General features: G+C 46.1%; 1 protein-coding gene across 3 annotated transcripts in view; it reads right to left on the bottom strand.

Annotated features, from left to right (window-relative positions):
• ITGA3 (integrin subunit alpha 3) overlaps nucleotides 1–14823 on the bottom strand; it is a 469598-nt gene that overhangs the window by 162786 nt on the left and 291989 nt on the right. For all 3 annotated transcript variants that reach the window (XM_069634365.1, XM_069634363.1, XM_069634364.1), the window contains 2 exons: nucleotides 5201–5337; nucleotides 4448–4531 (listed from right to left, as the gene is read on the bottom strand). In XM_069634365.1, coding sequence (XP_069490466.1) covers nucleotides 4448–4531; nucleotides 5201–5337 — 221 coding nt within the window. The remainder of the gene's footprint in view (nucleotides 1–4447; nucleotides 4532–5200; nucleotides 5338–14823) is intronic.

Raw genomic sequence — 14823 nt, forward strand, 5'->3', positions numbered from 1 at the left:
AACCTAAACAGAAGTAAACAATAGGAGTAAAGGCAAGTGTGGAATTCTACACAGAATTCCACCCTTTAAGCACAACACATATTACAACACACTTCTTGATACTGCACTTGCACAATCCGAATGTCACAAGGGATAGTAGGAACATTAATGCTGTTTTCTCCTATTCCCTCTCCCCGCCCCACTTGTCTTGTGGCGCCTGGAAACAGTTTCTGCTGTATAGGCGCCATACAAATGTTCAATAAATAAAATGTACACATCCTACAGTTTTGTAGAGCCTGAGGTGCTGCAGCAGCGCTGGACAAAATCTTTGGGCTTATTAACAACAAGCCATTGTAATGACGTTGTCTCTTCGAATTAGTGATGAGTTGTTTAAAAAAAAAAATGTTGGGTCATGTTGAAGGGCACACAGACTGTATATCAAACTTTAAAGCGATTTCAAATCAGTCCACTAGGTGGCAGAATGTGCAAAGACTGAATTAAAACAGCTTCCTGCTGGTTCCTCCCAATTGTATCCAGACAATGGACCTCATTGCGAGTACAGCGGTGCATTACTACACCACCGTACTACAGGTTTGGAGTTGGAGATATGCCTCCAGCTTCTTGCTCAGGTTCATCCTCTACTTTACTCCCAATGTTCAGTGGAATACCCATCCGGTATTACTGCTCGCTGTAAATCCATTGTCTATCCAGATGGAGTCCTATGGGGATTTACACCACCGTACCAGCACTCGTAACCTCGTGGTAATGCTCCAGGACAAAGTGATGGTAACTGCGACATTTGAAAAGTGGAATGCTCACCTTAACATCATATCTTTATATGCAGATGACATCTTACTACATGTCAAACACGCTAAAGAAAACCTCCCCCCCTTGAATCGGGAAGTCACCGGGTTTGGTAAACTTTCAGGCCTCAAAATCAATTGGACCAAGTCCAAAATACTGCCCCTGACCCCGGCGGTGAACCGGATGGACATTTGGCGTAGAATTCCGCTGGTGCCCCTCGGGAATGTGCTACCTAGGGGTGATGGTGACAACTAATGTGAGTGACCTATACACCTAAAACTATGTGAGAACTCTAGAGGCCCTGGAACTTAATGTAGACTCCTGGATACACCTGCCCATGCTCCAGGGAGCCCGAATTGCATTGGCGAAAATGGTCCTGTTACTCAAGCTGTTATAAGTATTTAATAATGTCCCTGTATGGCCCACGAGCAGCTTCTGGACATGGGTCAGGAGCCGGATGATCAGACTAGCATGGGCGGGCAAGCATGCAAGAATACCCTACGATACCCTCACCCGGCCGAACGATCAGGGGGGACTAGAATACCCCGATCTATGCGTGTACTACCTAATGGTCCAAATACAATACATAGCGGGATGGGAACAATCCACCCCAGACTACCGTGATTCTAAGATAGCCAGAGAAGCTGCACACCCACACAATATCAGGGGGAAGCTGTGGGGCACGCAACCCCGGAGCCCGAGGAGAGAAGTACAACCCACAGCTGTGACATGTAAGGCCTGGGTCGTATTCAACACCTGATTGGCGCCACTCCCACATACTCACCAAATCTCCCATTATACAACATTCATTGGATACCACTAACACATGAAAGATCCTTTCAAACCCTGTTTCAGGGACTGGGCATCCAGACACTGGGGGACCTGGTAGAAGAAGGGCACTTTATCACGTGGGACACTCTGCAAACTAAGGGTGAATGTACAGCAGTAACTCTGCTTATGTACTACAGGATCAGAGAGGTGTTACAGGCAAGGTGGCCAGACTTCCCCAGTGCCCCAGCTAAACCCACTGTCATCCCAAAAACTGGTGTCAACATTATACAAAATGGTCAGGGGAGGGAGGGCTACAGAACCAAATGGGAAGCCAACTTTGGGGAAACAATGAAAGAACAATGGAAGCGTATTGGGCACCAAACCCGTAATCTGTCCTTGAACAATCGTTTCAGGCTGACACATTACAAATTCTTACACCAAGTGTATTATTCTCGTGCCAAACTACACAGAACCTACCCACAGATGCCTTCCAACTGTAAAAGATGCAATATGGAGGCAGCTGGCTCTGGGAGGGGATAACAGAGGCTATGTCGGGAATGCTGGGTACTTCATGGGAGTACATACCAACCCTTTGGCTCCTGTCCCTGATGGGCGATAGCACACGGAGTGAAAAAAAAACTCCTTGGTATGGCCTTTGACAGCAAGAGACCTCACAGTCAGTATGTGGGGGAAACACGCCGCACCTACGTCCATGAGATGGATGGAGTACATGAATCTGTGCGAGCAACGGGAATCTAGGTACTCACAAACTCTGTCTCCTAATGGCAGACCCATAGACTATTAGCCACCTTTCCGACAATACTATCTGGACTGGAAACGGAATGAGCGGTCAGATGAGCTGGCCCCCACAGGGGAACGCGACGGGATAGTTTCCACAAGAGTTGGGCCGGGGAAACCGTGAGGCATTATATTCAAAGGAACTGCGTAGTCTATGAGTGGGCACAAACTGTGCCGGACTGTCTGTAGGGTAGTGCTACGCTGTGGAGCATGCTGCCACCAAAAGTATCTGTCAGTATATATTACCTTTGTGCCTATAAACACATAAAGGGAACTTGTGGGGGATGGTGCGGGGGGGGGGGCCATGGTGAAGGTTCAGGTCACCCTGGTGACGCAAAGTTGTATGTTATGTTGCTCGATATAAGAAAATGCAATAAAGAAAGCTTTAAAAAGAAAAGTGGAAGGAAAGCACTCATACAAAAGCTTGGTCCTGGATTATATGGATGCAGACAGCCGTTGGCACCTACAGCTTTACTTCAATTAATTGTGCCCCCAGTCTGATGTTTATGAGGTAAGAATGGCCCGGCAAGAGGGCCCAGCCCAAGGACCTCCGGGCATTGAAGGGATTCAATAAACAAATGGGAGACAGCAGGGAGAAAGTAGGAGCAGCTCCAGGTGCCCTGTCACAGGCTAAGGTCGACCCCGTAGCACTACCACCAAAACAAAAGGAATAAAGGCCCCCTTCACGCTGCCCTGTTGTCCTGAAGGCAGAGCACGGCCTGCGTATACTATGAGACCTAAAGTACACAGCCCCCTTCCCGTGATCACCCTGCCTTCCCTTGCAATAGTCCTCTTCCTCCACCCACCCCTCAATGTACATTTATCCATTACTTCCTTTACTTCTCAGTCGACTAGTAACAGACAAAGCTCTGAATTGTGTCTAGTTCTGTGGAATTCATCATCGTGGCAGGCCGTCTGCTCACACCTCTGGTGAGAACCAACATTCCTAGTTTTGCCAATTTCAAACATCATCAAATACACTCCATATTTACGAGGATTCATTCCATGTGAAAACAGAAAACAAAATGTATGGCCAAGCCTGTGATCTGCCCATGTTCACACTTAAGACACTTGTAGATCCTATTTAGTCTCCATATTAACCCTGGATCCTCCAATTCTCACTGCGCTTTGTGCAACCTAGGCTTTATGATGTGTTGCTGGGCCTCAGCTGGCACATACTTGGCAAATGTATTTCAATGGGGAATCTAGGGCTGTACGATATGGACCAAAAGTCATATCTTGATATTTTTTGGTTTGAATGGCGTTCTACGATTTATATCTCAATATCGTTTACATGGGTTGAATGCTAAGCCAACTGCATGTGAGATGCCAACAGTACTAATAATGAACAGTAAATGCGAAACAAAATCTAACATTGTCAGTTAACCTCATCCTAAAATTGCAATTCATTAAAAAGGCCATCATCTCAAGAATAATGGCAATACTAACAAAACAATGCAAGTGGGATGCACGTCCCTATATGCACTGAAGCAGGCATTAAGTGACATTTTGTCATATTGATTTGTCATCATATTAATTTAATGGGTGACAGATATATGTGTATATATATATATATATATGTGTGTGTAATATGTGTATGTATGTATATATGTATATATATATATATATATATATATATATATATATATATATATATATATATACGTTAATGATATTGTCTAATCCTATATCACTTTTGAAAATATATCGATATATCTCCAAAACTCAATACAACGCCTAGCCACAAGGGAATCCGTGAAAAGCTAGAGATCTGTATTTTAACTCTGTGCCCACTTTTCCTGAATATTTGTCGATAACAACCTCTCAGGGTCTGTGTCATGGCCCAGCCTGGAAGGCAAATGGGAGCAAGGCAGGCACCTCCACCAGACTGACCCATGCCTCTGAAATGTTCCTTCCAGGCTAGACTTTCTTCAAAGTGTGGTTGCCAGAATGAGACCACTCCCAGAAAGCCTAGCAGCTCTTGGCGGGAAGTGAGGCACCCCACTGCTCTGCCACCCTCTGGGATAGGAAAGTCCTCAAAAGTGTCCTTAAATAAAATAAAAACGCGACATGCTTACACCCGAGGCAGCCTTACCATGACGTCGAAGTGCACTTGTTCGGGTCTATAACCGAAGGGGTCACAGTGAAGGTCTTGGAGATGTTTATTACAGGACGAGATCTGAACAAAAAATGAGAGAGGAGGTTAGAGGACGCAGATGAACAGAAAAGAATCTCCCAGATCAGTCCTGGAAAGACCAATCCTAATTGTGGAAAGCCTCTACTACTCTGGAGCATCTTCATAACCAACCCAACAGCATGCATGGAAAGCTCTCAAACCCAGCTAAAAGAAAGGCGGGGACTTGGACAACCCTAGCCCATCCAACCGCAAGGAAATCTGTCAGTACGACCTCACAGCTGCTTCAATGCAATATATGGAGTTAGGCAAGAATCAACCGAGATCATGTTAGCGAGTGATCCCAACCCAAGGAAACAGTGCTAGAAAGGATCTAACCTCCAGAATACAATGCAGGGAGAGATCCAAAATGTCAAGTCTCAATGAATAGAGGGATCTGAACCCCAGGACACAACATAAGTAGGGAGTGATCCAAACAACAGGAATCTATTGAGAGAGTGATCCCAAGCCAAGGCCTGAGCGCCGGGATGATCCAACCCAGAGAATGCAATGCATGGAGGGAACTAACCCCCCAGATTCCAACCAGGTAGGAATGCAAGCTCCATTGCTCGTCGGAGTTCCCCAAAACCCTACTCCCCTTGCAAATGTGCCTCTGCTACCCCTGAGCAGAGTGTTTCAATCACCTCCTCATTCATTTATCCACACAATCCTTACCTCAGCAAAGCAATCCGGTCAGCCAAGCTCCCCACGAGCAGGTCTGGGTACGCATTGTCATCCACGTCGAGCCCACCATTGAGAGAATAGCCAAAGGTCGGTATTCCCTTGGGCCCCACATCCTTCCCGTCAATCACCTGGACATGCAAAGGGACAGAAAAAAACAATGGGTCAAAAGTGGGGTTGTTTCAGAGCCCATCTGTGGTTGTCTCAATATTCGGGGAAGCAGCTTTGCTTTCTATGGCCTTTAGTCTATAGGATCAGATGGGCCCAAGGGATAGCTCTGTCTAACTGTAATATAATTTTAAGATCAGGGACAACTCTGCAAGGGCAGCTCGCCCATAATGGACGATGGGGTGCCTACCTACCACAGATTACGAAGGAGCAAAGCCAGCTCGGCATCACATCCTCAGCTGCAGCCAAGGATGTGCGCCCGAGCTGCCTTTGTGTGTCTGCAAACATGGTTTCCCTTTTACAAATACAGTTTCCTGTGCAAGGTGTTTTGCTCCCCTATCTTTCCATGGCTCATTGTGGATCCAGGTTGGGGGAACTGCCACGCCAAATGTGCCATGGGGATGATCCTGCGCCTCCCCGTACAGTATTAGGTCTGGGGCGGTGAGATGGTCGTACTCTGCTCCACCGCACATGTAAAGGAACCAAGAAGCTCTCCCTGCTTCCATGTTCCTGTTTGCATGCTGTGCAGAGGAAGATGACTATAGTGGAAGGCAGCGTGAGATTGAGGTGGTGTCTGGAGTTTGGACTGGGTATGCAAAAAAAAAAAGGAAAATGTCTATTTATGTATGTATGTATGTATGTATGTGTTTATGCATTCATGAGTATGTCTGTTAGGGTGTTTGTGTGTGTGTAAATGCAGTGTATGTTTTACAGACGTGGGTGTGAGTGGGCTAGTGTGTATGTTGTATAAATGCATGTGGGAATGAGATAGTATGTATGGGTGTATGTATGAATGTGTGGGCGTGCGTGTGTGGAATGGCCTGTAGTGGGACTTTGATGGGCACAGAGGGTGGGGGCTCATTGATGCAGGCAGCATGTACTGATTTTCTGACAGTGGCATAGACCTTTTTTCCTGTCAGTATATGTACAACATGATGAGTATTCATACTTGGCCATATTGGCCTACATTGTTGCAGCCAGTATGGACATTATTTTCTGACAGTGGCATGGCTTTTTATACTGGCATTATAAGCAAAGACAACAGGAGTATATTCTCACAGGCCACACTGGCCTACAGTCATTACAGACATTTATTTTGACAGTGCAATGGCATTTTTTTACTGGTGTTATGGAAGCCAACATGATTAGTGTTGTGTGGGGGAGCATTGGTACAGGAGGAATGTACATTTCTTATTACAACGGGCATTGGATGTTTACTGGCATTATGCAGCAAACAAACATGATGATGAGTGGTATTATGTTTCAGCAGACAGTGTGCACATGTTTTCTTACAGCCGGTCTCACATTTTTACTAGTATATGGGCAAAGCCAACTTGATGATAAGTGTTCTTATGTGGGGGTTGGGAAAGCCAACATGATGATAAATGTTCTTATCGGTGGTGGGGGGTCATTGGTGCAGGCAGTGTGCATATGTTTCCCTACTGTGCGCATAGAAATTTCACTGGTATAGGCAAAACCCGCATGATGTGTGGCCTACATTAGTGCAGCCGTGTAGACATGCTTTCATACAGTGGCATGCCATTTTGTACTGGCATTATGGGTAAAGTAAGCATGAGTATGTTCCTATGTGGGAATACTGGTGTATATTGGTGCAGCCAGCAAGGATACATGTATGGGCACAGCCAGCATGAAAATGTTTTTTTTTTTTTTTTACATTGGCAGAATACTGGCATATTTTCTGGGCAAAGGCACCATGAAAATGCGTTGGACAATGCTCTGGAAAAAACCTCCTTTGTAATCTTGGTGACTTTGCATCTATTGGATTTTTTCATATGTTACTCTACAAAACCAGTTGTAAACTGTGTTGCCATTTACCCAGTTTTTCAAAGAAAGTGTGCAGTACGATGCACTATTTTAAACCATTATTTAAAAAAATTTCTCAGTGGGCGAACCCACCCTAATCCCCATTGGTTGGCTCAAGTTCCCTCGCTACACTCGGTCACTCATGCATATTCATGGGAAATGTTTATGCCCCTCCAATTAAAAAAAATCACCATCCACCTCTTCTCTCGTATGATGGAGTGCATGCTTGTTCAGCAGCTGAAAAGATAGTTCTGCTGTCTAATATATTTGGTCATGCGATTTAAGAGAAATATGCTCTCTTAGGCTTTTTCATGTGCAAGCTGATGGGTAGCTCTACTGTCAAAGGAACAGTTGCAGATTGCCATATGCAAGCTGCTAGATGACTCTACCGCAAAAAATTATCATATGTAACCTGAAGGATAGTGTTTCTGTATACATTTATTTATTTTTACAGTTATAAAGCGCGGTAGGCCCAGAGGCATCAAGGCGCTGTGAGATGACCAGTTACTTTCAGGATAGTACAAGTAATATATTACATGCATTGTGGGTTCTGGACCCGGATAGATTAGTTTCAAAGTGCATTTCAGGTGGAAGGTGAAATTAGGTGAACATCAAAGTTTTTAGTGCTCTCTGGAAAGTCCAATACGAATGTTCTGCTCTCAGAGTGGGTGGGAGAAGGTTCCACTGTTTGGCTGCAATGGCCGCGAAGCTAGAGCCTCCCGCTTTGGGCCATTTAAATTTGGGCTGGGAGATGCGGTGGGCATAAGCTGTCCTGGTGGGTCTGGAGGCAGATGCTTTAGTGAACATTTGAGATAAGTATGGTGGGGCATCATTGGACAAGCATCTGTGTGTGAGGGACAAAGTTATGAAGAGAATCTGTTCACGAACCGGGAGCCAATGAGCTTTTTTTCTTGCTGCAGTGATATGTTCAGATTTAAAGCTGCTCTCGGTGCATTGTTCTGGATAACCTGCATTTTACGAATTTTCTTGTCGGAGGCATCTGCGAATAGGGCGTTCCAATAGTCAAGCCTCGAGCCTACAGTAGGTCGGGCTACGGTAAGGCAGCTGTCCGGGGATAGGAAAGGTCTGGAGGCGTTGATGGGCTTGGTTGCGTAAGCGGCAGAGGAGGTGATGGCATTGACTTGACGTGAGAGAGAGATAGGGTGGTGTCAAGGTATACTCCCAAGGTTTTCACAAAAGGAGAGACAGAGATCGGGATACTGTCAATGTTAAAGGCAGAATATTGGGGATCAAGCTTCTTGATCACCGAACGGGGTCCACCAGAAGTAACTCTGTCTTCTCATCATTCAGGCATAGACGGTGTGTGGCCATCCAGGCCTGGATGGTCATGTAGACTAAGTTGAGGGTATTAGAATCTTTGTGGTGGTTGCCGGAGAGGGGGAGTAGAATGTGCATGTCATCAGCATAGTTGTATAAGATATACCGATAGAGTCCAGGAGGGCAAATAGAGGAATCATGAATATGTTATACAAAGTAGGAAACACGCAGGATCCTTGAGGCACTCCACAACTGTGCAGGGGGTGGGGGGTGCTAGCATTCTCTGCAAATATTCTAAAGGAACGATCTCCTAGGAAGGAGGCTTTCCAAGAGGTGGCCTCGGGAGAGAAGTTGGCTGAGGAGGAGAGGTGCCGACCCAGGATTTTGGGGTCCACTAGATCGAATGCAGCTGATAGGTCTAGGAGAAGAAGCAGCGCAGGCTTGCCTTCCTCCCTGATTTCGTCAATCTGGATCTTACGGTCGAGTAATGCAGACTCCGTCGCATGGCCCGGGCGGAACCCTGACTGCCAAATACTCAGGATATGATTGGCTTCCAGGTATCGTTGTTTTCGCAGGTAAGCTGCTCTATCCAGAATGTTTTGCAAGAATGGGACAGTAGGGATAGGGCGGTAGTTGGTGGGGATGATGGCTTTTTGATGAGGGGGAGTACCCAAGCTTCCTCGAGGCTACTAGGGACTGTGCCAATGGAGAAGGAGGCGTTGATAAAGGCGGTGATGAGAGGTGCTAGGATGTCAGAGCATTCTTTCATTATGCTCGCTGGGCAGGTATCTCCTTTGCATTGGGAGGGTTTGAGGCCTTTAAGGATGGTTTTGACTTTGTCTTCAGAGACATTGGTGAAGTGGAACATGGGGAGATCTGGGGGGCTGCTGGCAGGGGGTCGGGGGTAAGGTAGGTTGAGGAGCTTGCAGGGGTTGAATCAGAGATTGCTTATTGTCAATTGTTTTGTGCAGGGTGTCAATTTTGGCTAGCATGGCATTTTGGATGTTGGTGCACCATCATTGTCAAATGCAAGATAATAGAAATCTCTGCCATCCAGACCAATAATTTATACAAGTCGTGCATTACCAAGTGCAGGATATTTAAAAACTCTGCTGTAAAGGGCAACATCAAATGTAAGGTGCGGAACAGATCCACTATCTAATAGGTAAACCTGAATTATCTTTGTCACTTGAATGTAAGGAAGGATTTCTGTAGACCAGATTTCACGCAAATCCACTTGATCATAATACTAATCTTAACTACTGTCAGCATCCAGAGCAAAAGGTGCCAGCCAGTCAGCACTCTAGAAGTCCAGGCCATACCCGTCATTAGCACCCGGCACGCGCGGCGCAACGGGAATACTGCGTGGTGATTGGCTCATTTGCGAGCCATACCACACGGTATTCCCTTATACGCCGTGCGTGCCGGCTACTCTGTTCCCGGCGAGGGGCGTGGCAGCCCCTCAGCCAATGAGGAGGCTCGAAACGGGGCAATCCCCGCTCCGAGCCTCCCCATGGCTGGAGGCTTCCTTCGTCCCCCACCGAGGACTCAGGTAAGAATGCTTTTTTTTCCCTCCCTTCTCCCACCTCCCACCCCACCCGACTTAGCTTCTATCCTGCGATCTCCGGCGGGGGACGATGGAAACCTCCAGCCGTGTGGAGACTCAGAGTGAGGCCATCCCCACTCCAAGCCTCCACACGGCCAGAGGCTTCCATCGTCCCCCGCCGGAGACCGCAATACTTTTTTCTTTTTTTTTTTTTCCTTCCCCGTCCCCCTCCCTTCCGCCCTCCCAACACCACTTACCTTCTTTTTTCTTCTAGTCTTGGGAGCGAACGCGCTGGGAACAATTGTGTTCCCAGCGCGTCCGCTCCCGATGGCCGCCATGGAAAGGGAAAACGGACTACGTTTTCCCTTACGGTAATGCCCCCGGGGGCATTACCTGGGGCGGTATTGGCCCGCCGCCTCGGGTCTTTTGCCACAGTATTAGCCTACTTTCCATGACAAGTGATCCCTGCTTCCTGTGTGCGAGGCTTACTGCTCCTATCTCTCCCAGCCAGCCCAGAAACAATCTCTTCCTGCACCCCAACCCTATTTACCAGCTGCGCGGTTCAGCATTCTTCCTCCCCATCCCTCATGAAGCCACCATGGAGAGTGAGGAAGGACTCGCTCCTGAGCCCCTCTCGCATCGCCACAGCAATCATTTTAGGTTGGGGTGATCTTTCGTTTGACGGATGGGTGCTGCACTCTGCACACCCATCAACAAAATTAAACATCCTTTTTAAAACACTTTTAGCACTGGGCGCAATGGGCTGGGTGTGAATAGCATCAAGCCCTGCTTTCTGGGGTACGCTTGGCAAGTAATGGCCCTAATCCTGCAAATGCCCCTATTGACACAACCTTTTTTGAATTAATAAAAAACAAGCTGTGAGACTCCAAGCCAACCACAAGATGGCGACCCATGCAAAGCATGTGAATGGGATAGTTTTATTACCAATTTTAATTCTATGGGCCTGACCACTAGTTGGGCAGTAGCCCTTAAATGCAGCGGTAACGCTATTACCACCACATTTAAGGGCTGGCCCTATTATGGGTTCGGCGGAAAGTTTGGAGTTTTACCTCCAGCTTTTTGCTGGACGTACTAATCCTGCTTTCCGATTGTTTTGGACGCTATGTGGCGCTAATTGTGCTGGGCAAATAGCGCCATGAAAACCTTAAGCGCCCAACTGCTACTCGTGATCCGGCGCTAATTGCGCCAGACCGAGTAGTGATAGCGCTATTTGCACTGGTGGTATTACCGCCGGGATACCAGCAGACTTGTGATCAGGCCCTATGTATGCCTGTATGGTATTTATAAAGCTCAAACCTAGAAGGAAAACAAAGGTACTGTACATGCACACATGCTACTCAAGACAACCTCCCTGGAAGAGTGAAGTGCAGAGTAGGCCCCACTGTGATTTAAACATAAGTAGGCTTTTTGGATTTCAGTAAAATCCAATATAATCAGATTTCTGTCCCTTGGATATAATGTTCACTTCTATGGGTTTATCTGAAAATGTCTGAACATGTCCACTGGGTGGCAGAGCTAGCCTTGCTACACATGGATACATTGATATTTTCATACTCGAGTATGAACCAAACTAAAATAAGCAATATGATGTGCTCCTTTCAAAAATAATGTATTGTATGGACCAAATGTGTTAAAAAGTAGCCGTTTGGAGTTCATTATTGGTTTCCTGAAGCTACTGTGTAGAAAAACTTCAGTTAGCCAATTGTCAGAGAAGATCCGAATGGACTTAGTCAAAATGTACCTTGTACTCTAAGGATCATCATCAGACAGTAGCCTGTTCAAGTTCTATTGGGGAAATTGATCAAGCAGAGGCCACTTCCATTCCCATAATTCAAAGTATTTAACAAAATATGATGGTACAGTTTAGTTAAAGAATAGCAGAGTTTTGTCTGTGATTTGGAATCTCGAATTCCTATCAAATTAAATACCCAGCTTTTTTGGAATCTCGAATTCCTATCAAATTAAATACCCAGCTTTTTATTTATTTATCGATTTATTTATATCCAGATTTCTATGAATCCAGATTCAATGTAACCATTACCCTTTATAAACATGCAATGTTGTATTTTTTTTACCAAGGACTTCATTGTAATCTTTGTGAAGAAAGCCTAGTTCTTCACATGGGATTTCTCTTTTAAAAAAAGGGTTGCTCAATTCTTTGTCTTGGATGTAGCTTTAAAAATGATTATACAGATACATCTGCCTCTGCCCCCCATGCGCCACCCCCTTCCTCACCTGTACATTATACATTCAGGACATGTCCAAGAATGCAAAGAGATAGCAGAGTTAAACATTGTGGGGAGCTGGGAGCTATTTAGCTCCTGCTTGTAGCCTACAAGAGCCTGGTTAGCTTCACACCAACAACTACCAGGAGCTGCATTTGGCTCCCCAGGCCAACTGAGGCCAAACACACACACCTATGTGAATTTAACTCTGTGTTTGGGGCAATCTATAAACATTACAACGCACCTTTAGGACATTTAAAGCTTAAGAGGGTATACATAATGGACACAATTATAAATGTGCACCTTATTTGGAAGTTAGATTTGCGTAACGTTATGCACTAGCTCCTCGTTCCCCAGTAGCCGCTACTGATCACTGGTTTATGCTGGAACCACGAGTTGAGCTGCCTTTAGTTCCTGGTTATCCGAAGTTTATTTCGATCTCTGCATTAGCAAACTCTTTCATTATTTTGTTTGCTGCCAAACGTTTACTCATAATCTAGTTGCATCAATGAAACATGCATTTTTCTACACTAGTAAAACACAGTGGTCAGCGTTTTACATTAGAGAAACAATGGGTAATGTTATGAATTCTACAGAGTCATCACTGATTCCCAGCCTAAAGTCTCCTCCCATATGGCCAGGGGAAGGCAGCCCTACCTGATCTTAACCCTGGGGGTGATATTAGAAGGGAGGATCACATGGGAGGAGATGGCTATCGGGGGGAAGTGATGTCTCCATTGGGAGGGACGCAGTATTCTTCTTCTTATGAGGATGAAGATTCTATAATTCCCAAATATCTAATGGCATGCTGTCACTGTGTAAATCCCTCCCAGGTTAAAACCCAAACAACAGTATATGAGAAGTTACCTAAACAGAATACGTTTCCCACCTTAGTAATCTATGGGTCCCCTAGGATGTCCCCTGACTTTAATGGTTCTGCTTTAGGTAAAAGTCCTAACCCCAATATCAATGCACATACCATTAACATACCTCTCCTGTTTCTAATATCCTACAGTGCAACTAACTGTTGAAATAAAATAGCCTTGGGAACTCTAAAACCATTATGGATTTCAAGATCCATAAAGCTTATGGTACTGGGAAGAGGAAGCGGAGCAAAGAACTAATGATGATCAATAAGGCTGCCAAGGACACCGTCCGGTCTAGTTGTTGCAATTCCAAGCCAGCACGAAGGACATTTAAACTTGGTGATCACCTGTAGGTGGGGGAAGAAGAAAAGGAAGAAAGCATGGAAACCAAAGAAGTCAGGAAAGCCACAGAAGTTGGAGCAGCAGATGAAGCAGAAACAGAAGCGACAGCCGAAGCTGAAGGAGAAGTTGCACGCTGTTGCTGAGAACGCGCAGCAGGAAGCAAAGTCTCAAAGGACGGCAGCTGGGAGAGAAGCCCAGCTGGAAGGGAGAGGTGCTCCCGAGCTGCAGAGAGTCGCTCCGATGTGCCGGAGTACCCAGAGACCTGACGGAGCCTAGTGAGCTCCCAGGAAGTGCCGTGCAGGCAACGACAGCCATGAGATAGCTGTAAACGGAGTTGCCGGACACCGGATGATTTGACAGTGTACCGAAGACATGCGCACATCAATGAGGTGCCACAGCACCAAGACGCAGAGGAGCCGGTGAGTTGGCCTAATGGAAAAGGTAAACCCAGGGCGCTCCCAAACAAACAGCTCAAGTCAAAAGACATCAGGGGGCAATTTTCCTTACATGAGATATCAATTTCGGGAATTCTGTAACCCACATTGCCACCAGACCAAAAAACCTGGCAAACATTGTATAAATCTCCTCATACGAGATATTGATGTGGAGAAACTTGGAACAAATATTGCCAACAGCAGAAGAAACCTGTTTCAGTTGTATGAAAGTACAAGTTATTCCTGGCAGGTGTGAGAAACCAGAAGGAACAAGTTACTTACCTGTAACTGTTGTTCTCCAGCATGGGTCTGGCATGGATTCACATGCTCATGAATATTCCCCGTCGTCAGGCTGAGAATCCTCGGTAAAGAAAAAACCAGTATCAGTTTCGTTTCTGATCTGTCTTTCGTAGTAATAACCAATCACTGGTCTCTGCGTCATACTGACCACAGCCAATGACTGCCCTCTACCTAAGCACCGCCTCTGGCAGCCATCTTCAGATTTGGAAGCACGTGAAGTGGCAGTATGACCAAGTGAAGAGCCGCAGAGGGGTAGGCGGGAGGGTTCGCATGTGAATCCATGCCAGACCCATGCTAGAGAACAACAGTTACAGGTAAGTAACTTGTTCCTTCTCCAGCATGGGGTCTGGCATGGATTCACATGCTCATGAATAAAGAATACATAGCAGTACACACATGCACAACCACGGGAGGTGGCAAAGGCTCAACATTAAGCATTACATCAAACTCAACATTAAGCATCTTACCTCCTCACCAGGCTCACCTCAGGCGAACAGGTTGCGCAGCACTGCTTGGCCGACCCTGGACTCCTCCCTGGAATCCCGATCGACGCAGTAGAACTTTGTGAAGGTGTGCGTCGACCTCCACGTAGCAGCCCTGCATATGTCCAGCA

The sequence above is a fragment of the Ambystoma mexicanum genome, chromosome 13, assembly GCF_040938575.1.
Source record: "Ambystoma mexicanum isolate Mex_15411 chromosome 13, UKY_AmexF1_1, whole genome shotgun sequence".
Taxonomy (NCBI): domain Eukaryota; kingdom Metazoa; phylum Chordata; class Amphibia; order Caudata; family Ambystomatidae; genus Ambystoma; species Ambystoma mexicanum.